Here is a 24,948-nt window from a genome sequence, read left to right as displayed (position 1 = left end):
TTCTGTTGCTCTTTGGTACTTTTGCTTAGTATTCAAGAAGTCTCTGACACTAAAAAGTTTCAGGTGTGTTTCTAATGTCTGTCTCTGTGTTCTGTCACGTTCTCAGTGCCTGCAGCAACAAGTGTAAAGGGCTTTGATGAGGACAGTGTGGCATCTCTGAGCACTACACAGGATGAAACGCAAGACACCCATGTGGCTGAGAACGGCATCACCAACAACTCTTCGCATCCTTTCCAGGGAGGAGGATACATGCTTGCTGCATCGTACTGGCCAAAGGTGAACCACTGTACTGTAAACACGTGCAACCCAGTCACTGTTATTGATATATAATAACACTGCATACAATAGCTTACACAACATCTAAAGTTTAAGCTATTTAGACATCACTAAACTAAATGGTGATCAGCTTGAGTGTGCTGATCTTCTATGCTGTTTTATGTAGGATCGAGTGATTATCAACCGCCTGGACAGCATCTGCCAGGCAGTGCTAAAGGGCAAGTGGCCAGGAACACGCCGGGCCTACGAACCTGGAGGTGCAGTGGCCTCCTTCTACACCACCAAGCTGCTGGACAACGCCAACAGCCTGTGCGAGGACCCCTCTGCCTCGCCACAAGGGTCAAAGGTGACCAAGCATGTTGCAGAAAACAAGGAGTTCTCAGTAAAACTGAACGATGTATGTTGATTTCTCCCTTCCTCCCCTCCTCCCTCTGCTTCACCCTAATCGTAGGACCCTACCACTTCTGCTGCCATGACCGGTGTTAGTTGCCGTGTTCAGCATGTTTCTCTGGTCTTCTCCTTTCTTTCCTTTGGGTATGATTAGTGGTTTTGACTGCCTGGCAGAGGAGAGATTAATTGAATAGCAGCCTTCCTCTCTTTTCCCACACACTCAATTTGAATTGGGCTCTGAGGCTGTGATTACACAAGCACAAATCACTCAGTCATGAAAATATAATAAAGTTCAGTCTGAAGCCTCTCTAGACTGAAGGGGTCTTGTTTATAATCTGATTGAAAAGGAGACCTCAGCTGTGGGTGTTCTCTAATATGCTTCTAGGCAATGTGGCTATTAACTTGGCAGGCTTAAGTCTCGCTTCAATCTATTCCTCGCTTTTGTGTTGCTTTATGGCGATAAGGATCTTTTCCCAAATTGTATGGTTTTCACCATTGCTGATCATCAAACACCTGCTGCTTGTTGTTTATGAAATCTGGATTTTTTTATGCTGACAGCAGCTATCCCTTTGGCATGGCTTTCCATTATATATCCAAGCTATGAGTAGACTTTACCCACTGCCCTAGTAGCCACTACCCACTGTGTGTCATGTGTCCCAATACCACTAACAAGAAAATACCTAACAAATATTTGCTGTTATTATAAGAAATTCTTATTTACAAGTTGATACTTTATTACATAGATTTAAATTCAGTATACCTACCAGGATATAGCATTAGAGCTATGAAAATAACACAAGACACATTTACTTTGAGATCCTTAAATCACTGGGGAGACAAACAGGTAGAGAATGCTAACATACAGTATGTAATCAACATTAGAAGTCTGATAAAAATTAAGGATAGCGTTTCTCCTTGTTTATAGTTCTGTATGTTAGCCTTGTGACTATGCATCTGTCCAGACTTGTGACTCTTGTGCCTGTGTATGTGTAGCAGGAAGGAGGTCTGAAGTTGACCTTCCAGAAACAGGGTCTCCCTCTAAAGAGGCCCCTGGAGACAGAGGAGGGCCCCCAGGCCCAGCAGCAGTACCTGGCCCGGCTTCAAGAGCTGCAGAGCGCCTCGGACACAGGCCTGGCAGACATCACCAAGCCACACTGCAGCTTCCAGAACGGTGCGTCTATTTAAAATACAGAAAATACCTAAAGGCCTGTGCATTCTGAATGTGTTGGGATGGAGCCAGCCTGTTTTCCTTTACCACCACTAGATGGCAGCAGAGTATAGTTTTGGTGATTTAAACACATCTTGACTTCAATTGGGAGTCTTCTCTTTCCACTTGAAGTAGAAATTTGTAATGTTTGCAGATATTTATCTGTATTTGGTTTAACACTTAATTCATTAAACTTCATTTTACGCCTAAAAAAAACAGACCCCCCCCCCCCCCCCAAAAAAAAAAACCAAACAAACAAAAAAAAAAAAATAGTCATATAAATCTCATTCAAGTCAAAAAATGACTGCCTGGTTCCTCTGCAGTGCCTCCAGGTGTTGCTGGTCAGATGAGGCTGAACGGAGTAGTAGATGGTCAGCCGGTGGTAAAGAGGCGAAGGGGGAGGAGGAAGAATGTGGAGGGGATGGACCTGCTCTTCATGAACAAGAGTCGAGCCCCTGCTGTCCCTGATCAGGTAAGCTGTTTTTCTTTTTTTCCTTTGTTGCAAAAACAGGAGCCTTAATACATTGAAAAAGAAGTACAAATGTTCAGCTTGAAATAGAAATGGTGTGTTGTTGATGCTTATTTATACAAATTATGATGCCGACTTTGTAAAAAGCACACGTGAGTGTAGTGATTGTGCTGTATATGATGAGCTGTAATGGAAAACTCTATAATGTGCACATGTATCTCCAGGTGCCTCCAGGATGGGGTGGTATTGGCCAGGTGGGCATGGCTGCAGCTGCTGTGCCGGGCTACAGTCAGAGCTCTAGTCAGAGCCCCGCAGACACAGAGATCAGGGTCCCTGTCATCAACCTCAAAGATGGCACCCGGCTTGCTGGGGATGACGCTCCTAAGAGGAAAGATCTGGAACAGTGGCTGAAAGAGCACCCTGGCTTTGTTGCAGACACAGGAGCCTTTATACCTGTGAGTCCATATTTTTTACTGTCTTTACAAGGTTTCTGTAGTTTTACAGTGAAGTTACCCAAAAAAGACAGAAGATTCCCTGCAGCTGACATTTTCTTTAAATGAGTGTTTTCTCTTTCATGTCCAGGGGGTGAATAAGATGCAAATGCAGTTCCACTTCCAGGACGGTCGGCCCAAGCAGAAGAGGCACCGCTGTAGGAACCCCAACAAGATCGATGTCAACAGCCTGACAGGAGATGAAAGGGTCCAGATCATCAACAGGAGAAACGCGCGCAAGGTGTGTTTGTGTGTGAGCTTGTGCGTAGATTTGAGTGGCTTCTGACATTAGGTGTTAATAATTTCAAAAAGTGAGTTTTACCTCTGTTCATTTTAATTTTAACAGATTGCATTGCTGTAGCTGTCACATTGTCCAAATGATTTGCATTTATAAACTATAATGAAAATCAGATACTCTGTAAACATGTATGCACAATACTATAGAAAAATAATCCAATCACAATAAAATGTCTATTGTGCCTTTTACAAACGAGAACGTAAATGAAGTAATATTTTCATATATTTAATCTGCAGTCAGAGTGCAAAGTATGTACCTGTGTGCTTCCCAAATGTAAAATATGTATGTTGCCGGTTGGTTCATGTTGCCTGTAATCTTGCCTGTAGGTCGGTGGAGCCTTTGCTCCTCCTCTGAAGGATCTGTGCCGGTTCCTTCAGGAGAACCCAGAGTACGGAGTCCCACCTGAATGGGCAGATGTTGTCAAACAGTCGGTGAGTCACTAAATAACGCATCCATCAGACTAAAACTTTCACTGGGACTGTCACATCAAGAAAGACTGTTTCAAACAGTGTTGATATACTGTCAGTTGCCAGTTTATTAGGTACTACTAGCTAAAACAAATGCAATCTAATACAGCAGTCCTGCAATAACTTTCATTAATGTTCTTACCTGTTATAGTTAAGTTCATTCAACTTTGTATCAGTGAAGGCTGACTTAACAGTGTCGACAAAACTGAACATTATAACTTTCATGAAGGTAGGATTTATTGTAGTGCTGTTGTACTAGACTGCATTAGTTTTAGCTTGATGTACTGCATTTGAGACCCCATCGTTATTGCCTTCTTCAGCTAGCTAACCCTGCATGTGTCACTTCTCAGGGTTACCTCCCAGAGAGCATGTTTGACAGGATCCTGACAGGACCCATTGTTCCTGAGGAGGTGAGCCGGCGTGGACGGCGACCTAAGAATCCTCTGGCCAAGGCGGCAGCAGCAGCTACAGCGGCGGCGGCGGCAGCAGCGCCAAACCCAGCAGCCTCCACCCTGGGCCTGAACCCCCTGCTGACCAACGGCCTCCTCTCTGGAATGGACCTAACCAGCCTGCAGGCCTTCCAGCAAAACCTGCAGAGCTTACAGTCCCTGCAGCTCACCGCAGGGCTTATGGGGCTTCCATCCGACGCAAGCAACCTGGCCGCAAGTAACTTAGCTGCCATGTTTCCCATGATGCTGTCTGGTATGGCGGGATTGCCGAACCTGCTTGGCATGAGCAGCTTGCTTGGGAAGCCTGCTCAGGAGGGCGCAGCTGGCACCGAGGACAAGGCGAAGGGAACTGCCAGCGGTGGAACAGGAGAGCCGTCTGCCTCTAAAGCCCCTTCTCACACCTCAGACACCAAAGGAGAAAGGACCGAGGGCTCGAACACAACTCCTTCCTCCACTTACAGCGCCACTTCCTCTGCCACCGCCCCACAAAGTGCTTCAGCTGCCTCGGCAGCCTCCGGTCACCCACTGTCTCTTAACCCCTTGTTACTCTCCAGTATGATTTACCCAGGGATGCTTCTCACTCCAGGCCTTAACCTTCCTGTGTCTGCCACACAGCAGCAGAGCTCAAACAGTGATCCCACCCCTCCTGCAGCCTCCCAGTCATCGCCACAGGAGACACAGCGGCCAGCAGCAGAGAAGGACAGAGAGGAAGAGGAAGAGGAGGAGGAGGAGGAGGAGGAGGAGGATGACGAGGCTTTGGAGGAAGAAGAAGAAGATGACGATGAGGAGTCAGCAGAACAAAAAGAGAACAGTGGTCCTGAAGGTTTGGGAAAAGCAGAGTCATCTTCATCAGAGTCTGGGAGCTCGTCTTCATCCTCAGACAATTCAGACTCCAGTGATGAGGACTGATCTATGAATATATAATTACAAATTTATTTATGTATCGCCTAGAAATGTAAACATATATTCACATATATATGGATTTTCCAGCACTTATGTTGCTATTTCTTTACATGTACATACAAGAACTAACTAAAATGTTGTGTAATAAATATTCCAAAAACATGACAAACAAACAAACAAAAACAAAACAAAAAAAAAAAACAGCAAAAAACTGACTTAAAAGGAACTGAAATAAAATTTCAGTGTTTGTTCACAAGGTACAGTCTTGTTTTGAGACATTTTGCATGTCAGACTTTAGTAGATTTCTGAACTCTGTGAACTTGTACCACACGATTATGTACAATTGCAACAACAAAAGGCATTATTGTAATTATGTCAGGATTTAATTTTATTAAAAAAGTGAAACTACATCAACACGCTCGTTGAGCTGTACTATTAATATATTTTGATTGTTGGGGGTTGGGGAATGACACTTGACAAACACTTTTCTCTTGTAAATAGTCAGTACTTTTACAGGTTCGTTGACACTTATGCTTTGCAGATCATACGTTGGATATGTCAGCAATAACTTGGGCAGCTAATGAATGTCACTGAAGCTGTAGATTCTCTGTCTGCCATGTTCCACCCCAGTGCACAACTCACGCAGCCTCACCTGTTGTACCTGTCATTTACCTTCATATCACGTTGAACAGTTCATTCCTGCATTTTCAGTTCACCAGTTCATCCATTTTGGAGGCAGAATTACCTGAAGCTCCCTCTTCAACATGGCTTCGATTATGGGGGAAATTCTGTAGAAGTATTATTTTTGTAAATCAAACAAATAAGCTTAAATTCCTTCTGAAATGGATCATAATTTAATTCTCTGCTGTGATTCTATTTATTTTTAAGTTTTCACGTGGATATCTAATTTTTAAACCTCACCATCACCTTACAAACATGCCGCAACATGCTCAAGGTGCACTTTAGCTACCCACAGTAGGCGTACACGTTCACTTGCACATCTGTTGATTTTGACTACGGTGTCAGAGTCTAATAAACTCCTCAAGCTGTGGGGGACAGAAAACAACCTTTTACTGTGTGCCAAAAACTGCCCTTTGACCCTCTGAGGTCCTGACAGAGTTTTGTGGTCTCTGTGTAGAGGAAGAGTTCAGGATTCTTGATAACATGGATATTATTACCACAGCCCCGGCGTATTTGACTGCATCTTACCTCAGCTGTGCTAAATGGATTGGCTTCACTGTGCAAATGTGCATGGGAGTGTTTTCTCTGTGTCCATGTACATATTGTCCTCGTCCCCTGCTGGAATGTGTGTGTCAGAGGCCTTTTTTGTTTTGTTTTTTTTGTTTTTTAAACTGAGAGCTTCCACTGTGTTGTCTTGTTTTGCTGGACTGCTCCTCTCACCTGGTATCGACTACTTCCATAACTTCCAGTCTCAATGCTGTGTATTAAGAAAGGGGCCTTGCAAGCTATTACTAGTAGAGACTACATTACTAGTGTAATTACAACTGTTTTTGACCTTCAAACACGTCTCATTGCTAATCTGTTGCAAATTTGAGTCCTTTGGATTTTGGGCTGCATAACCACCTGTCTACCAAAGTCTTACAGAAGACACATGGCACAAGCACAAACTAGTTCAAATTATGGCTAAGATTGTAGTAATTGTCATTGTCTTTGAGTATTAAATTTTACACAGTGCCAGACGGGCTAGCGCAAGGAAGGGCTCAATATCGCAGCTTGTGTTGCTGGGAGTTTGCAGCTTGTGTATTTCACGTAGTCCTCGACTCTGTTCTGCTGATGAACGGAGCCTCAGCTAGATGTAGAAGTGCCCTTATCCCGTACCTCACTCTCATTCAACTTCTGTCTTGCTCAGATCTGTCTGCAGCGCTCAGTGTCCATGCTTGTGGGTTTTGTCCATCATCTCCTGCACGTGTTCATTTTAAGCTGTAACCAGGATACACATAAACACTGGAATTCACTCAAGCCGAAGTACCTTTTTGTAATTTTTCTCTAGCGCAGCAGTGCTTGCTCTAGGACTGCTGTTACACAGTGGACTGTTAGATACACAGTTCAGAGTTATCTCTGAGGTGAGGCAGGGGCTTTTGTTTTGACTGGGGACAGCGGAGCACCTCCCCCCCCCCCACCCCAGCAGGGTCCCTCAGTGCTGGAGAAACCCACTGACTTATCTCAGTCTGTTTTAGTTCTGAAGTATTGCTGTAGCATCGTTCTCTAGTGGGTGAACCATGAACAACCCTGTGATCTAAAAACACAAAGACTGAAGACACATCTGATTTATAATGTTGCTTTAAAGTGGTTTTCTTGTATGCCTGTTATATAGACCTCATCATGGTTTTTGCTTGCAATGCAATTGCATTTTTTGTAATATTATTACTAACAGTACGGTATTTTTCTATGTCTGAGCAATGAACTTAAACATGCCACTGTCATTTTGTATATCTGCACCTCTGCTCTCTTTAAACTTGTAGTGCCCTTATGCAAACACCCAGCCATCGCTACTTCTGCTGTAGATGATTGAACTCAAAACTTTTGCTACTTTTTGTTGCCCCACAGTGCTGGGTTGATGGATTGATGACTGTGCTGAGCCTCTTAAGGGGACAAATGGGGGGAGAAAAAAAAAAAAAAGGTAGACATAAGATTGGACATTTCGCTTTCATTTTGCTTTTTCTTTTGATTGTGTTTTTCCTAAGTTGTACTGTACAAGGATTTCCAATGCACTGCTAGTGCTAGAGTAACTAGAAGCAGTGTTAAACCTGCGTTAAACACAGACACAAGTAAACAATGACCAATATGCAAGGAGAACGACAACACACACTACTGCTGTACAGGGAGGTTCTCTTTCAGTTTTCATACATGTAATCACTGAGATGACAAAACTAGCAGCATTGGTTTTGTATTTTTATTTCAAGCTTGATAATATCCTAAATGTCACCTTGGTCAGTTTTTGTCTTTTTTTTTTTTTTTTTTTTTTTTTCATTGGACAGTTGTAATATTTGCAAGTTGTGGTCTGTGTAGTCAAATAATTCTTTATGTAGTGCAGGAAAAAGCATCTTAAGTCATTTGTAATTTATTGGATTACTTTCTATGAAGTTCTATAGAGGAAACTGAGGTTTAATTATTTTTATTAAACATATTCTTCTGACTATCCATAAAGTGTGCCTTTGCCTGTTACTTTGTCTGGGACCTTGTTCAAGAAAACATCAGTATCAGGAACTTTTTTGGCACTTGTCCACCTCAAATCTGTAACACTCTCTCACTGTTCCACTTCTTCAACTTCAGCTTCACTTTATTTAAAATGTAACATCACTAGATGAGTCTCTGCACACTTTACAGGTTGAATAAAACAACAGACACAATACTGAACAACGTACAGTGTAGAAATCCAACACACACACACACACACACACACACACAGAGGCAGGGATAGCAGTTTCAGGTAGAGGGCAATTGGATCATTACCCAAACAGTAAAACTAGAAGAGACCAAAGCACAGAGAAAAAAGATGAGTTTTCAGCCTGGATTCAAAAATCTCCACAGATCCTGCCCCCCCAAACATGCAATAGGAGCTTATTCCACAGCAAGGGGGCTCTGAGAGCAAAGACTCTACCCCCAAGGGACATTTTCTTGAATCTAGGGACAGTTAGAGCGTAGAGGACATGATGGAGTATATGGAGCAATAAGGCTGGATATGTGGGGGGGGTGGAGGGGGGGGCAATCCGATTAAGGCCTTGTAGGTCAGCAGGAGGATTTTGAAATCAGCTCTGGCTTGTATTGGTGGCCGATGTAAAGACATTAGGATAGGACAGATGTGAAGATTGTAGCTGCTGCATTTTGGACCAATTGAAGACCTCTTGTTGCACTTTTATACTCCGTCATATTTATCAAACTTAGTTTTCTACACTGGCTTTCACTCAAGTGAGCAGATCCGGAGGCACTGGAGGCAGCACAGGAAAGAGCCTTGACCTATGTGCATAGAAAAGTTAACTTCTTGTTTCTTAGGTTCTCTACAGTATGAGTTTCATTCTATCAGTTCCAGGAAATAGACCTTCAACTTCCTTGAATCAAGAGAATTGAACCCTTAACTGTGGCAGGTGAAGTTGATTCTCTCTTCCCTCTTGTTTTTTAATGTGAAGGGGTTTTTTTTGTTTGTTTGTTTTTAATGAATAACACCAATCAATACTCAGAGTGCAGGTAGCAAAAAGATAAGTTATTTAGTTAATGTCTCCAACTTTCTTTGCCCAGGTAGCTTCTTTTAGAATGTATGGCTGTAATTGGGAAAATGTCCTTGACATGTCCACATTATCTTAGCAACACTTCACTGGTTAGCAAGCACATGTTTGTAAGTCCTCCTTTCCTCCTCTTGGTGGTGCTCAGTGGCCTGTGTTCAGTCACCTCCACTGCTGCTCACTGCTTCTTACTGCTACTAGATACAGTAACAAGTTGGGGCTTGTCTGCAGTGAGAGGCCAGTGGGCTGAACTTCCTCAGCCTGCACAGCAGCAGGTTGACTGCCCTGCCCCACTCTCACCAGCCGGACATAATAAAGCATTATTATTAGATCAGGAAACCCTCGATCTAGCTGATGAAAATTCACCAAAACATCTCACAAGAGTCAGCAACACCGGTAAGTGATTTCTACCGAACTCTGAACTTGTAAATAAGTGTCTTGTGTTCAGTAAAGCTAAAAGTCTGCTGACTAATGAAAGTTTAGTTTTACACAAAATGTATCATCTGTCATCATCCACTTGTGTACGAGTGATGACCGCATTCTACAAGACAGACCGACCCTCAAACAGTTAATAAGTGACTATTTTAAAGAGCTCTATTGCAGCCTGGGCTGTCTGCACTGAAAGATAACGTCATACTGATAATCAAACACAAAATGAATCTGCAGTTAACTTGAGCACCATTTAAATGTTTAAATGTCGAAGCACATGTCTGAAAGTGAAAGCAAGGCCTAGTTTGATGTTTTTGAAGACCAGTGTGGGGAAAACAGGAAATGGGTGTGAGCCAAAGAAATTGGCAACAGATTATGCAGAACTTTAAGTGTAAATTGATTTGTGACTTCCTACTGAGTTACCAAAAAATAAAAATAACTCTGATCTACATTGCAGTCGGAAGCAACACAGCAGCCCTGCGACAAGTACTACGTCTTTAAAAGTGAAAGTTGTTTGATACACTGCATTAAAGATAAAATACAGAATAGGACAGATAATGATGCATGACAACAGATTTGAATGAGTCCCCTCTGAGTTAAATATACGTTATTTTCCGGTGTTTGTGCTGCTCACTGACTTTCTTGTGCTCTTTATTTTCTGAGACTCTGAAACTCTGGTGTCAAAGCAGGACAAACAGACTGGAGACAGTAGCAGTAGCAGAAGATTTCTTGACAATTAAGGGTGTATTTTAATCAATAGTGCATGGTTGAGCCAGAGGCTCAAACTGAACACGACAGGCTATGATTCATATGTGTGAGTGGTTCCAAGTTCCCATTTATCTGCGTTGGTTGTAGGTGTTGTCTGGCAACATCTGGTCTCCAACCTGCAGCTGTAGAGATGAGTCAGACGACTTGGTGTTTAAATCTGCCTTTCACTCACATGATTTCAGTGATTTTCCCTGTAATTCTCCTCTCGGTGCCCGATTCTGATTGTTATTGTTGAAGGTCTCGCATAAAAAACAGGCATAAAACCAACAATTTAGAAAATTCTTGATTTTAACAAACTGGAAAGTGCATAGGCCAAACTGCTTTGCAATAGAAAACTGGCTACTGGAATTTTTGACTATTTTGAGTTTGGAAAATCTGACTGACCACCTATTTAGCTCTAGCAATCATCCCGTTCCTTTGGATCAGGTTAAAATAGTTTATTAGCTCAAATTTTGAAGTAATTTTATTTATGAATATGTGTAATTGTAGTCTACTCAACTCGCAGTTATTACTTTTTTGTGTTTCCTGTATTTTTCTTCTCTTAGAAAATAAGTCTGTTATAGAGACTTTTGATGCCATTAAATACAGAGTGACAAAAGGTAAATACTTATGTCTAATTCAGCTAGCATAGCTAGCATATAGATTCACCATATGATATATGAATAACTTTTTTCTTGAGACATGTACCCTTCACTAATTGATCACTTTTTTTTATACTGTAGACCTCCTCCTTCCTTATCTGTCCAATTTTTTTTCTGTATCTGATTTGTTCTAAATTGTATTTTTCTGTCTATATTATGATGAATAAATTGTAAAAAAAAAAAAAAAATTAAAAAAAAGAACCAGGCAATACTGACAAAAAATTAATAATTTGACCCCTAAAATGATAAAATAAAATGTAATGTGAAGACATCATAATTTTTTCTCTGTGTTCTTCCCTTTCTCCCCCACTTAAATGAACTATAAAAAATGAACTGCAACTACAATATAATCAAAATAAAGATGGACTGTGACATGTTTGAGGAAGCAGAGTGTAGACAGCTATCTGCAGTCATCGGCAGACAGACTAACTGTAAAGTGTCTCTTTATGAAAGACAATAACTGGCAGGAAGGTTATTTCATTTGGATTTTTTTTTTTTTTTTTTTTTTTTTTTTTACAAAATCTGATGAAATTACAGTACAGGATGATGATGAATGATGATGATACTAAGTAGAAGTATCAGGGAAATTTCCATAAAAAATGTCTAAGTTCTGTTGCCACGACATCATGTCCTTCTAATGCAATAATGTTTGATTTGATTGATTGATTTAAGTGTCCTGCCTCATAGAGACTTACATAATTACACACACACACACACACACACACACACACACACACACACACATTTTTTTCTTAAAAGATTACTCAAAATGATTCATCCATTATTATTAAAATAGTTGGTGATTAAATCAGGGTAAACGTCCCTATTAAGCCCACGTACCATATAAGTCATATCCATAAAATAAAAAATAAAACAACAACAACAACAAAAAAAACCCACAGTATCATTTTTTGCTGTTTGATGTTTCTTCCAATGAAGCTAGTTGTTACAAACATGACACTTTTTATTGTAGGTCAATCAGATTTGTCAATATTGAATTATGGAAGGCCATGTGTGACATGTGCCTGCTGATCCCTGAAGAAGTTGCAAAAAGACTTTGGTGATTTCAGTCCCTCAGAAAATTTTTTGCATATTTCTACTACTGTTTTTAGTAAATACTCTTTAATTTAAGTGATTAGTGTTTTGAATAAGACATATGTAAGAATATTACTTGAATAAGAAATATTGTTTCTTTTGGAATCAACATATGAGTTTTAGCACATCAGCAAACAGACCACATGCTGCATCAGTAGCTGCATAGTACGGTTCATTGCAATGACATAAAGCATGATAAACATGTATAGTTTACATTTTTGTATGCAGTTTATATTATTATACTGTTAAATATAGTAAATGTGTATGTTTATCTTTATTTATTTTTTAATTAACATTTTTAGCTGGTGAGCTTAAAGGAGATGCTACCAAAAAAATCACACTGTTCAGGTGGATATAAATGAGCACAGATAATTATTTATCTGTATGATCAATTAATACTTTTCATATTATGTTAGCACACCATTTATTTCATATAGTTGTTTTTTTAATATAATGTATGTAGAATAAAATATTACAATACATAAATTCACTGATGTTCCCTTTAAGCCCACCTGCTCCCATTAAGCCCACTTGACTGTATTTCAATGGGGAATTTGTCCCTTTTGACTTTTGAATCATTTTCCTCCCTAATTTTAACCTCACCTCATTAATCAGCTCAATAAATCAGATAATTAATATCCATATTTAAATATCAGTGATATTACATAGGTCAGTTCATTCTGGACAGGCCTATATTCTATACTAACATAAGCAATATTTTTTTAATCTTTTTTAAAGCTTTTCAGATGAGTTTTAGTTTGAGATGAGTTAATGAGCTTCAAGATGTTCTGACTGATGTCTCCTCACAATGAATTGTATGTTTTAATGTATATCTACAATGAACTGAATGGTTTTAAAATGTGTTTTTAGTGTTTTCAAACTATTATCCTAAATGTGATTAACATTTGAAAATCAGTTAAATTTATTGTTTAAATGTAAATCCTGAAATTGACTGATTTACTAACCTTAGAACATTAGTATTGAACCTGAAATGTCGGTCGGTCTTCAGAATTCTTCATAAAAACATCTTTGCACTTTCAACCAGCTGGCTGGACCAGAACTTTTGGCCAATTTGAAATGCCAGCAGCACACTGCAGCATAGAGATACAGACACAATGACAACACATATTGAAAAATGAAGTATTGAAGAGTAATTTCCACTGTAGTTTTGATTTTGTTTGTAAATAGTTTTTTCGGCTACATTCCGAAGAAGACATGTTGTAAGTTTAGCTTTTTGTGTCTTGACAACACAGCAAAATGTCTGGTCACGCCTAGCTATTTCAAATTCCTTTTACAGGCCACAGGACTGACGTGGAGACAAAATGAAAATAGTTATTGAGAGATTACAGATTTGAATAGAACAAGTTTGTACTGTTGTAATATTTTTTAATATATATATTTATTTATCAACAAATCATAAAGTAGGTTTATTTGGAACACCCATGAGCTTAAAGGGTACATTAGGTACACCTTAAGCCTGTGCCAGACTTTTGACATATTTTGACAAATTAGACAATAAAAACTGTAGAAATCGGTATAAATGAATTATTGACACTTCAAATGAGAGATTAAACTTTCATTTTAACAAAAATATTCTCACTTAAATTGGGGCATTATATATTCAAAATATCTGAAAAGTAGATTTGATGGGCTTAACAGGGATGTTTACCCTAATAGTTGGTAACTAATCGATTAATTGTAAATATATATAAATATAATAATACATAATATAATAATATACAATAAAATGAATAAATAAAAATGGGCATATTTCTCAAATGAAGAAACAAAATCACAGTTCTCACACCCACCCACCCACACACACCACACACACACACACACACACACACACACACACACACACCACCACATGTCGTCTGCAGACACCGGAGACTGAGGTCTGTCTGACTCTGTAGAATGTGAGGACCCAGAATGATAAACAGCACATGTGGGAATCATTAGAAGAACAGAGTCTCCATTCAGGCGGGACAGAGGAGGAACCACACACACACACACACACACACACACACACACACACACACACACACACTTCCTCTGGTTCCATAGTTACTCAAACTTTTGGACAAAAAAGGCCACATCACCTGCGACCATTTCTTTCACATCATACAGCCTAAAATAAAACTGACAAAGATGAAAAATATGTTGTTTATAACTACGCTACACGTAGGTGGAGGGACGAGTGACCAGGAGCGCCGCAAGACTGACGTCATACCGGATCATAATGACACAAATCAGAAACCTTAGAACCCTTTTCATGGAGAAAACTCTCAGAAAAAAAAAAAAAATTGCATCAGCAGTAACAGCGAGTCCTGACTGTCAGTTTAAACCTGAGGCCTGTGGTTGTGTGTTGAGTCCTGGCTGACTGTGCAATGTGTCACAAGAAGCTTAGAATTTGTTCATTAATTCTAATCGCTGCTTGTAGACGTGACTCTTCTCTGGCATCCTGAGGAACAAAGGATTACTCTTGTTGAACATGAGAGCTTGGTCAACGGCTCAACATTCTCTAACTGGCTAAATAAATAAACTTGTCAATCGTACATCGCAGTAACCTGTCATGTCTGGCAAGATCTCCTCTCAGAGATGTGAACACTTGTGACTGATCAGAATGAACCGTTGACACCGTGCAGACGAAGTTTCTTTATTAAGTGCAGTACATGACTGTTTTCATTATGACTAGTTTCTTATAATAGTACCAGACTAATGAAAGTATAAAGATACATAAATGGTTTAAGAAAATAAAGCTGTTCTTAAAATATGAGACATTTTAGCATTCATTGTTTTATTTTCTAAGCTGTTGATTTTACTGGGCTGCAAGGCTTTCATGTGCACTCATTTTCTTCACAGTGTTTTTCATGTTCTTTTCCTTGTTTAGGTGCACGTTCCTGCTCTGACTCTCATCCTGTGTGAGTGTGGAGGTCACCATGGCAACCAAGCCTCAGGGCAACATGGGAAAGCCAATGTTTGGCCCCAGTGACAGCCTGATCGCTGTGTTCAAGTGAGAGCTACAGTCACACGGTGTTGCTCATGCCGTGGCCATTTTGTGTATGTGTGTGTGTGTGTGTGTGTGTGTGTGTTTGTGATTTTCGGACTTTACAACATTCCGTAAACATAACAATGGGCTAGTTACTGCATCATTGGTGTATTGGTAAAAAGGCACAGAGGGTGTGGTTTGCATCAAGACAAAAGGTCTGTTTTACTGCCTGTAAACATTATGGTCAGTTTAGGAGGTTTGTGTTCACTCTCATTAATTCTTTTGACTGTTGCACTGAGAGTTTGTGTGGTTTTTTTAATGCACTTCTCAGATGTTTTCCAACCAAGCACTCCAATTCATAGATATGAAAGATTACCATTTCCTTGCTTTTTTCCTATTTTTTTTTTGTTGTTTACCTGGTCACATTCCTGCTTTGATTCCTCTAATTCAGGCAGTGCAGCAGAGATCCAACAGAGGCCATTAAAACAAGACTGAGTCGTATGTTGCACACATTCCTTCGACACCACAAGGGCTATGCAGGACATGAGAAGACCAACGGTATGCTAACATGTTCAATGATTTCACATGTTGAGTGCATGAGTTACTTGTATGTTGGTGAGAAATGCATGAAGGGTTTTACTCCAATTTACTTTACAGTATGTTCAATATTAACCAGTGTATGACCCAGATTTTTATGATTGGCAGTAATTCATTAGTCACTCATTAGTCATTAGACTGATGAGTCATTACAGATACAACATGACTGAAAACAGTACTGTGTGTTTCAGCAGGGCAGGGGAATACTGTCTACTCCTCCACAGTAATTTAAATCCCCACATGATTGTTTTTTAACGACAAGTATGACATTCTGGAGTGAAGCCCATGTTGTTGATATGTATCGCTTATAACTTATGTCTTATTGCTCACAGAGTTGGCAGCAAAGTGCTGCTGTGAGGCTGGGATCTGGTATTACAGGATACTGGAGGTCCTCGTCAATCAGGAGATGAAAAGACCAGGTGTCAGAGATATCTTAGTGAGTAAACTGCCCTCCTGTGGCCACAAATGGAACTGCTGTACAGCTTAATAAAAACCTTTTGAGCCCCAGTAGGACACTGTATGACTGTAAGGCAGTAGGTCTCTGAGTGATACAGAATGTGTTACTTTTTTTTGTAATAATAAAGCACTTGTGTTTGTGATGTGTTTGATGCAGAGCAACCTGGAGAATGATCTTTTTCAGTGCTGCCTAGTGGTCTGCTGTCTGGAGATCACCATAACCTCAAGTTCTCTACCATGTGACTTCCCTCTGCTCCTTCAGATCTTCAAACTAGCAACATATCACTTCTGGAAGGTGTGTTTTGGCAAAGTTGTCTGTGTACATGTGGACAGTACTATATGCGTAGCTGTCTCTGTGACATTTAATGAAATAATTAAATAATTAAATATCTGTTATTCATTTAACCTTGACTGTCTAAGTATCAAATCTATACCACTCTATGAGTTTTGAACAGCTGTTTCAGTATCACATGCACTCTCGGGGTGAAAAACAAATCAGCAGCTCTAAACGTTTTGGACTTTATGGAGGACACAGGGGACAGAAAGGGTTAAAACACACACTCACAAGAACTATTTTGGGACAAGCTTGATGGCAGAAAATGGGAGTTACATTCTTGTCTTATGAAAACATCAACACTAGTTACCGAGTGGCGGTCACTCAATTTTTCCCACATATTCCCAGATAGTTTCCCATCTGCTCTGAGATTTGAACCACTTCTAACTTTTTGTTTTCCTGCTCTCTGACAGGTGATTGAGCCGGTGTTGCGGGCTGAAGTGGGGCTGCCTCACAATGGGATCAGGCACCTCCAAGAAGTGGAAGAGAACATTCTGGAGAGTCTGGCCTGGACTAAGGACTCCCTGTTGTGGCAAGAAATCAGAGCCAATGGGGGCCTTCTGCCTACCTGCCAACAGGTTGCCAATAACACACACACAAAAAAAACCTCTTTACCTGGCTTATCTAACATTATACACTCAAGTTTGTCCCAAGGCGAAGTGACAGATTCACCTGATGACATTTCCGTGAGATGTTGAATTAGAAGTACAACTAAAATGTTTTTTTTTTTTGAGCGAGTGGTGGATCTTTAATAAAAATGTCAAAGTGCTGTGAATATTTCTTCACACAGACTGAGCTTTAATGAGGGATTTGTGTCATGTGCAGGTGATGTCTCCTGAACAGCTTGAAGATCCAAAGAAGACAGACTTGCACCCACCACGAGGTATAAACAGAGTATATTTCACCCAACAGTATCTACACAATCTCCTTAACAGTACTCATCAAGAAATGTTGTTACTTTAATCACCAGAGATTTTAGTTGTTTGTTTTGTTTTTCACCTTTGTGGTATAATTAAAATCTTACCAACTTATGTTTATATCACATATTACTATCAATGTTTTTTTATCTACCCATAATTATTCATTTGAAAAGGGGAGATAAGATATTAACTGACCCAAAGCGTTGCAATTAATACAGTAGGGTGACGGTAATGAGTCTATGCAAAAACCACTTGAGAAAAGAAGTTATCAGTATCAGAGTAGGATGAAAACTCCACTAGAAAACACACCAGTGCAAAATGTAGGAGAATATACTATAGATTTAAAGGGTATTTTTGCATTCAAAATTATGTAATACCTTACCATGTTTGTTTTTTTATAATAGCTGTAATATATGAAAGTTTATTGTTGATATGACACTCCTCTATTGCACACTGACTAGAGTATACTGTACTCATTACGTCCTGACTGATCAATCCTGTGTTTCTCAGTGGATCTAACTGACCCATCAGATGTAAACAAGCCTCAGAGAAGCAGCTCCCTCTGTCTGTTTGTTCGCAAGGTCAGCTGATCTACTACACCGACTCCACACTCACACACACTGAAGAGAGGTTTATGAATGCTGTTTTCAATTATGCAACAGTTAATTTTTTGACTTGACATAAGTGATCCTGGCCAAAATGACTAAAAAAATCAGCACTACACATGTATGTATGATAGCTCTGTTATATATACACTCATTAGTTCTTGGACTGATTTTTCTTCCCCCACTTCTCCCCTTGGTGATATGGAATATCAAATCATTTTAGATGCACATACATTATTTCACATGAGACAACTATGGGGAATCATTTCTCTGGGGTAGTTGTGGGGAGTTTTTGGAGAGAATATGTTTAGTGTGCTCATGTTTTCTCTTCGGTTCAGGTTTACAGCTTGACGGCCAAGCGTCTGAGGGAGCTGTGCGCCACACTGGAAATTTCCGAGGAGCTGCGGTTTAAGATCTGGACGTGCTTTGAGAACTCCCTGGTGCACCGCACTGACCTCATGGTCGATCGACACCTGGACCAACTGCTGATGTGTGCTATCTACATCATGGCTAAGGTGGGCTTTGATATGTTTGAGAGAAGTCTTAGTGTCTATCATGACCATGTGTTGAGTCGGTCCCTTCCCTATAGACAGAGAAACAGTGTCACATGTTTACTGTATTTTTGTTGTTTTTATGGATGATGCCATGTTGTTTTTACAATATCTCATAAGAATAAGAATTCATGTTTACTGTATGTATCCACTTTCACCACTTTGAGTGATAAGAACAGACAACCTGCTAACAAATTAAACTGATCCATCGTATGTAATTTGCATTATTTTCACAGATTACCATGGTTGAGATACCCTTCAAGCACATAATGAATTGCTACAAGTCTCAGCCATATGCCAGCAAAAGTGTAAGTTTATTTTAGATTATTGTTGCAATTTCTTTAGTATGTAACTACATCTCAGCTAATGTGAATGAACAAAACATCAGGAAAGAGCTGCTGAGTGATTGATACACAGACCTGGAGTAAGTATTCTCCCATATCAGGAAGCTGATTTGCTTAAAAATTGGATAATTCAAATATATGATGTGTGACTTTAAATGCCTCTTATTTATCTTATTATGGAATCTTATTATGGTCACAGGGACAGATGAATTGCAATTAACACATTGGAAGTGTGTGTGTGTGTGTGTGTGTGTGTTTTGTTTGTTTGTTTGTTTTAAGAGGTTTATCACAGCCTCAGTTTTTAAAAATAGTTATGAACACAGACTTTTTCTGTCCTCAGGTCTGCAAAAATGTGCTGCTTTCACGAGGAGAGACAGAAAATTGTCCCATTGGAAACAATAACAGTAAGAAGGAAACACACTCGCTCATCTGTGTTTTGAGATGATGTGAATGGATGGAATTAGGACTTCCTCTGATTACCTGATGACACAGTATGGTAAAATGTGATCTGATTTAAACAGATTTACAAATACATCACAACATATACAGTATATGATGCTGTATATGGATGTATATTAATTTTACATCCTCCATACTCATCTGTATAAATGTAATTGTGCCTTTTAGTCACATTTTTTAATTGATTTTTTTTTTTTTTTTTACACAAAGTTGCCAAAGCAATTTAATAAAAGATTACACATGCGCTGCCCCCGCTGTTGGCATGACACAAACACTTCCTCTGTAAACAGCAACAGGAAGATGAGTTGATTAATTAAACTCATAATTAATCATGAACATCAGTAACACATTACTTTTTTTCCATCTTTCGTTTCCTCTGGCTGCCATTCTGCTCGTCCACCATGTCTCCTGTTTATACAGCATATCCAGGGCACAGCTACATAAAAGCAATGCCTCATTGTTTGATGAATTATCACACATGGAGCAACCACAGTAATTTACAATTTATGATCTTCATCATATCAGTAATGTAAGAGGAAACACTAATTCCACCATGAGGTGTGATCATTTATTATATTGTTGATTACAGATAATGGAGACCACAGAGACAGTATCCCCACCCCCAACACACCATCCACACATTATCCAGGACCTTGTCAGGAGGAGAGGGGCAATCTTATTTATTTTTACAACCAGGTCTACACAACAGAGATGAAGCACTTTGTGCAGCAGTTTGCTCTGAACTCTGGGGTAAGTGAGTCATTTTAAGTGTCTGGATTTAGAATTTGAAACAACAAGACCAGAAGCCCAAAAAGCCAATAGAGGAGAACAGAGTAAATAGAGCCAGTGGGTAAAATGAGCCACCCCCTTTATCTAGGTAACCATAAGCTAAAGGAATCATGTGATCACAAATTAAGAAAGCACAGTTCACATTACTCAATCCATCTTGGACTCAAGCACATGGAGAGAGTGGTCAGCAAAACAGAGCAAAACAAATGATTTTTGTCATGCCAAGTGAATTCATCATGTTATTAAGTTATCAGTCTTGTATATTAATTAAAAAAGATAAGTTTTGGACATTATTACATGTTAATTTAAGTCAGTGTAAGCTACAAAACAAGGTCATAAACTTAGCATAACTGTGGATCTGAGCCACTGTATGAAACAGTTTTGTCAAAATGGAGGTTGTGGGGTAAAACGTGCCAGTGACATTGGGGCAAGTTGAGTCAATGGCTCAATTTACCCTCCAAAATTATTTTCTGATATTCTAGAGACTAGAGACCCTGTTCATGTTAATGTTTGATCACTGTTACAGGTGCTACAATGTTGATGAATAAATACCTAATTGTTGACTGATGTTAAGTTTAAGCCACACACAAACATGCAGTACATACAGATGGGTGACAAATTAAAGGAATAGCCAACATAAAGTGTCTTAGTAAGGTGTTGGTCCACCGGAACAGCATCAATACACTTTGGCATTGATTCTACAAGTCTCTGAACTCTTCTGGAGGTATGAACACCATTCATCCAAAAGATATTCCCTCATTTGGTGTTTTGATGATGGTGGTGCAGAACACTGTCTAACACATTGGTTCAAAATCTCCCATAGGTGTTCAAATAGGTTGAGATCTGGTGACTGTGAAGGTCTTAGCATATGATTCACATCATTTTCATACTCATCAAACCATTCAGTGACCCCTCGTGCCCTGTGAATGGGGGCATTGTCATTGAAATGGAAAGATATATATTTATGTTATTGTCTTAAGATTATGTTACACTGCCTTATAATCAAAAGCTCATTGTAAGACTTTATGATCTCTGCTTCCCGTATGAAAATGTTTTTAACAGATACTATCAAAGGTGAGGTGTGGGACTCGGTCATGGTAACTTTAGAGGGAATGTCCAGGAAGGAAAGGCAGATAAGGATTTGGCCTTCAACTCTTAATTCTCAGCAGAGACCGAAAGACCGAAAGAATATGGGATGATTGTGATGCATGTGGCTGTATATGCAAGTACAAACACTGAACTTCATTCAATATCTCTTCAGCCTAGCAAACTGGGAGATCTGGACTTGCAAATATGTATTCTGGATATTGCAATAAAACTCTGAAAGACAACTTGCTCTCTGAATTCATCTTAAATTTCCACTACAGTCATCCTGGAAGAAACAAATCCCATCAAGGTAGAAATGTTTGATCATAGGATAAAGGTGATCACTCACAATAACTTTGTATTGATTCACAGTGACTCTTCCCTCTAAGGGGACAAGTGGACCTGAACCATGCCAGCAAAATGCCCCTCAAAGCATAACAGAGCCACCAGATCCCCTCACTGTAGGGGTCAAGCATTCAGACATGGACCAGATTTTGCAGTAAAATCATCAAATGTAAAAAGTGGCTCATGTTACCCCATTCTCCCCTCCATGGAAATGTGAAATGTTGTAATAAGATAAATAAGACGGGTTTTTCTAACATGCTGTTTAATTTTTGTGCAGGGAGACACTCCTCCTTTGTCCACATACCCCAGACGGTGGTATTCATCTCCTCGCAGATGTCGGCTCTCCAGCAGCCACACCATCTTCATTTCACCGCTGAACCCGGAAACCTCTCCTCCCCGTACACCCGGACTCAGCTACTACTTCAACTCCAGCCCCTCAGAGGTAGATTGAAGATATTGGATATACATTTTCATTTACTTATTGAACACTTTTAGTAGAGTTTAAGTATTGATTTCATCACGATTGAATGGAATATTGTTACAAATATCATCCACAGCGTCTGCGCGAGATCAACAACATGATCAAGACGGGCAAGTCACCCAACAGGCGATGCCGTGAGATATCGTTGGATGAAGGGGAGGAGGAGGAGGAGGAGGGAGAAGATGGCCCTTCAGCCAAGAGGCTTTGTTTGGACGGTCAGTCAGTCTTGCAGAGGCGACTGAGGAACGTGGTGGATGATCGCACTCACAGATGGAACCAGCCCTCTCCAGATACCAACTCTAACCTGCCCTAGAAGCATGATGTGTCACTCTGCTCCATTAATATCAGCTGTTAGAGGAAAAGCACACAGTCTTGTCTTTCTTCACGGTTATCATCATTTATCCGTTACATGTTCCTTTGGGCCAAATTCTTTATCAGCTAAAGGTATTCACTGTATTCAGTCTGAGCTAAAATTACATGTTTTTGCTCTTTTGCTTATCACTTCTTTGACACCAACTGTCCAGGTGTTGTTATATACATATAAGGCATTTCATCCCCAGCTCAGCAGCCAGTAATAAAAGACTGTGGTCGTCCTGGGCAGCTACCTGGTGGAAGTGTATGGTGGTGTTTACATTTGAAGTAGGGCATGGCTGGAAAGTGCTTGGTTGACATTCCTTGGATTAAAAAAAAAGTTAAAATAAGAAAGGATGTTACCAATTGAACTGCAGTTAAACTGGGACAAGCTAGTCTGCCTCTTACATGGGACATATGTCACCATGGCTTCACCAGGATCCTTCATGAAAAGTGATTCTGATTAACTAAGTTCTGAATTAAAGAGGGAAGATACAAAGTGTTTACTTAGAGCTACTATAAAACAGTTTTTAATGCATTCCTCATGTTTTATCCTGCACTGAAGCTTTCCTAAATGTATTTAAAGATTTTAGATGAGCTATGTTGAAAACCTAGCAAAACTAGTGTTTTCACTTTCTTGCAGGAATGAAGGAAAAGGGCAAAAGTGAAACCAGCATGGAACTTTATTCCATGGCACATGAAGGATATAGACAGATTTGAGAAACTAAACGCAACATGGATGATTTTATAAAGTATCGATCAAAAATTGCACAGGTTATTTGTGTTTTTATTCTATTTTTGAAAGAATCTCATGAACCAAAATGCTTTCCATGTATTCTTCAGTTTTTGATAAGCAATCAGTGTTATATTAAGATACATGTGAACAATAAATATACATTTGTTAATATGTCTCATCTTCGTGTCTCTTTGTTATGCTATTATTAAATTATATCATGCTATATATTCTCTTAGAATATCAGACATTACCAGCAAAGGTGGCTTGGATTCTATTGAATTCACAAAGCTGTGTATCTATCAAACTATCTACAGTTTTTCTTTTGTATCTTAAGATACTATTAGACTCGTAAACAAGAATTTGCTCTGACACGAGCTGACTGATGATAAATAAAATTCATAAATTCCTCTGGCTGTACTGTGTGAACAGAAACTCCCAACACATTACTTACCATTGTGAAAAAATTGGTAACCATGGCTGCCCTGTGATTCACACACAATCCCCCTTGGTGTTTATCAGTAACCATGTATTGGCACACTACTGAGTTAATTGTCAACCAATGTTGCTTGGCAGGTAATTACAAAAAGGCAGCACAGCAGCAGACAAAGGCCCGTAAAATAAAACCAGGGAGACAAACACACAGCCAGGTAGCCAAACTCAATGCAACAGGAAGTCTCAAGGTTGCCATAGAGAACAAAGGCACCTGATCCCACAACAAGTCCTGGAGGTTTTAAGGTTATGAAAAGTGTATTAACACTCTACACACCTCTGGACTCCCTTCAGCTGAACAGGGCACGGTAGACTGTTAAATTTTGCTAAATCATGGGCTGCAACACGAGCCGGGGCACCACGGTGGTGGACCCTTCTGAAAAGCCAGAGGAAAGGCCGAAGACAGCCGCTTCAACCAAGGAGGCGTCTACGGAGGAAACCAATGGAATAACAGAAAAAGACAAAGATGAAAAACCCGACAGTTCCAGCTGAGTGTCATCTTTACACCTCATCCTAAACTCTACTCAAAGTAAGACATTTGTCAAATAACCTACAGACTATTCATCATTTCACGTTTCATAAAATATCTAATTTTATTCACCATCTGCATGAAAAATGTTTTTCCTATTTTACTCATCAGTTGACTGTCCCTTCACTCACTCAGTTATAAATAGAACAAGGATATACAGCACCAGTCAAAAGTTTGGACACACCTTCCCCATTTACCTGACTGAGAAAGCGTGTCCAAACTTTTGACTGTGCTGTGATACCTCATCATAAAGCAAGCAATTTATGACCATCGCACTGGGGTCACTTTGATACAATCACCTCTATAACTTGACCGCCGTGTCTCTCTGAGGCTATTTGACATGACAAATGGGCTGAGCACTGACTGAGATGGGCTCTGTGTGTCTGTGTCGGTGTGTGTACAGATTGGCCTGTCCAGGGTGAAGGAGGGCCTGTCAGCAGGAGGAGGCGATGCTGCACTACTGTCCATCAACCTCTGTGTCATCTGTGTCCATTCACACACACACTACACACACTACACATCCTTCTCCAGAAATACAGCTCTTATATTAATAAAACTATTTTGTGATAGTAATTTATCACTCAAATACTGTGTACCTGTGTTGGCTTTATATTCTTTTTTAGCCTTCATTTAGATCTCTGCACAGCCCCCTGCGGCGTACTTTGCATCATCTTTGTTTGTCTTTCACAGCTGCTATATGTTCATTTTCCTCTCTTCCTCCTCTGAAGCGCTCACACCTCTGGTCAGGGCTGATAGTTAC

The 24,948-nt window shown here is 39.8% G+C and overlaps 2 protein-coding genes across 8 annotated transcripts in view; both read left to right on the top strand.

Annotated features, from left to right (window-relative positions):
- The window catches only part of chd9 (chromodomain helicase DNA binding protein 9), a 76,355-nt gene extending 70,995 nt beyond the window's left edge, over nucleotides 1-5,360 (top strand). For 4 of the 7 annotated variants that reach the window (XM_042406278.1, XM_042406269.1, XM_042406315.1 and 1 more), the window contains 8 exons: nucleotides 107-276; nucleotides 443-673; nucleotides 1,660-1,837; nucleotides 2,197-2,345; nucleotides 2,567-2,797; nucleotides 2,925-3,074; nucleotides 3,458-3,562; nucleotides 3,949-5,360. In XM_042406278.1, coding sequence (XP_042262212.1) covers nucleotides 107-276; nucleotides 443-673; nucleotides 1,660-1,837; nucleotides 2,197-2,345; nucleotides 2,567-2,797; nucleotides 2,925-3,074; nucleotides 3,458-3,562; nucleotides 3,949-4,956 — 2,222 coding nt within the window. In that variant the 3' untranslated portion in view covers nucleotides 4,957-5,360. The remainder of the gene's footprint in view (nucleotides 1-106; nucleotides 277-442; nucleotides 674-1,659; nucleotides 1,838-2,196; nucleotides 2,346-2,566; nucleotides 2,798-2,924; nucleotides 3,075-3,457; nucleotides 3,563-3,948) is intronic. The other 3 variants (XM_042406296.1, XM_042406291.1, XM_042406287.1) reach the window with 3 other exon arrangements.
- A 2,424-nt stretch (nucleotides 5,361-7,784) lies between these two features.
- LOC121894026 (retinoblastoma-like protein 2) lies at nucleotides 7,785-23,339 on the top strand. The gene is made up of 14 exons (XM_042406328.1): nucleotides 7,785-9,587; nucleotides 15,018-15,140; nucleotides 15,568-15,674; nucleotides 16,046-16,149; nucleotides 16,327-16,464; nucleotides 16,917-17,081; nucleotides 17,329-17,386; nucleotides 17,934-18,004; nucleotides 18,367-18,543; nucleotides 18,816-18,887; nucleotides 19,264-19,327; nucleotides 19,972-20,132; nucleotides 21,880-22,044; nucleotides 22,160-23,339. The coding sequence occupies exons 2-14, from the start codon at nucleotides 15,067-15,069 to the stop codon at nucleotides 22,394-22,396; spliced, it is 1,593 nt and encodes a 530-aa protein (XP_042262262.1). The 5' UTR covers nucleotides 7,785-9,587; nucleotides 15,018-15,066; the 3' UTR covers nucleotides 22,397-23,339.
- The last annotated feature ends 1,609 nt before the right edge of the window (nucleotides 23,340-24,948 follow it).

Source organism: Thunnus maccoyii, chromosome 1 (genome assembly GCF_910596095.1).
Source record: "Thunnus maccoyii chromosome 1, fThuMac1.1, whole genome shotgun sequence".
Taxonomy (NCBI): Eukaryota; Metazoa; Chordata; class Actinopteri; order Scombriformes; family Scombridae; genus Thunnus; species Thunnus maccoyii.
The sequence above is the reverse complement of the archived record's forward strand: the minus strand, read 5'-3'. Positions and strand labels throughout refer to the sequence as shown.

Coding starts and splice junctions, on each gene's coding strand:
- LOC121894026 (XM_042406328.1), top strand. CDS start 15,067: ATGGCAACCAAGCCTCAGGGCAACATGGGAAAGCCAATGTTTGGCCCC. Junction 16,150..16,326: donor CAGGTGTCAGAGATATCTTA/GTGAGTAAACTG, acceptor TGTTTGATGCAG/AGCAACCTGGAGAATGATCT. Junction 20,133..21,879: donor AGTTTGCTCTGAACTCTGGG/GTAAGTGAGTCA, acceptor ATTTTTGTGCAG/GGAGACACTCCTCCTTTGTC.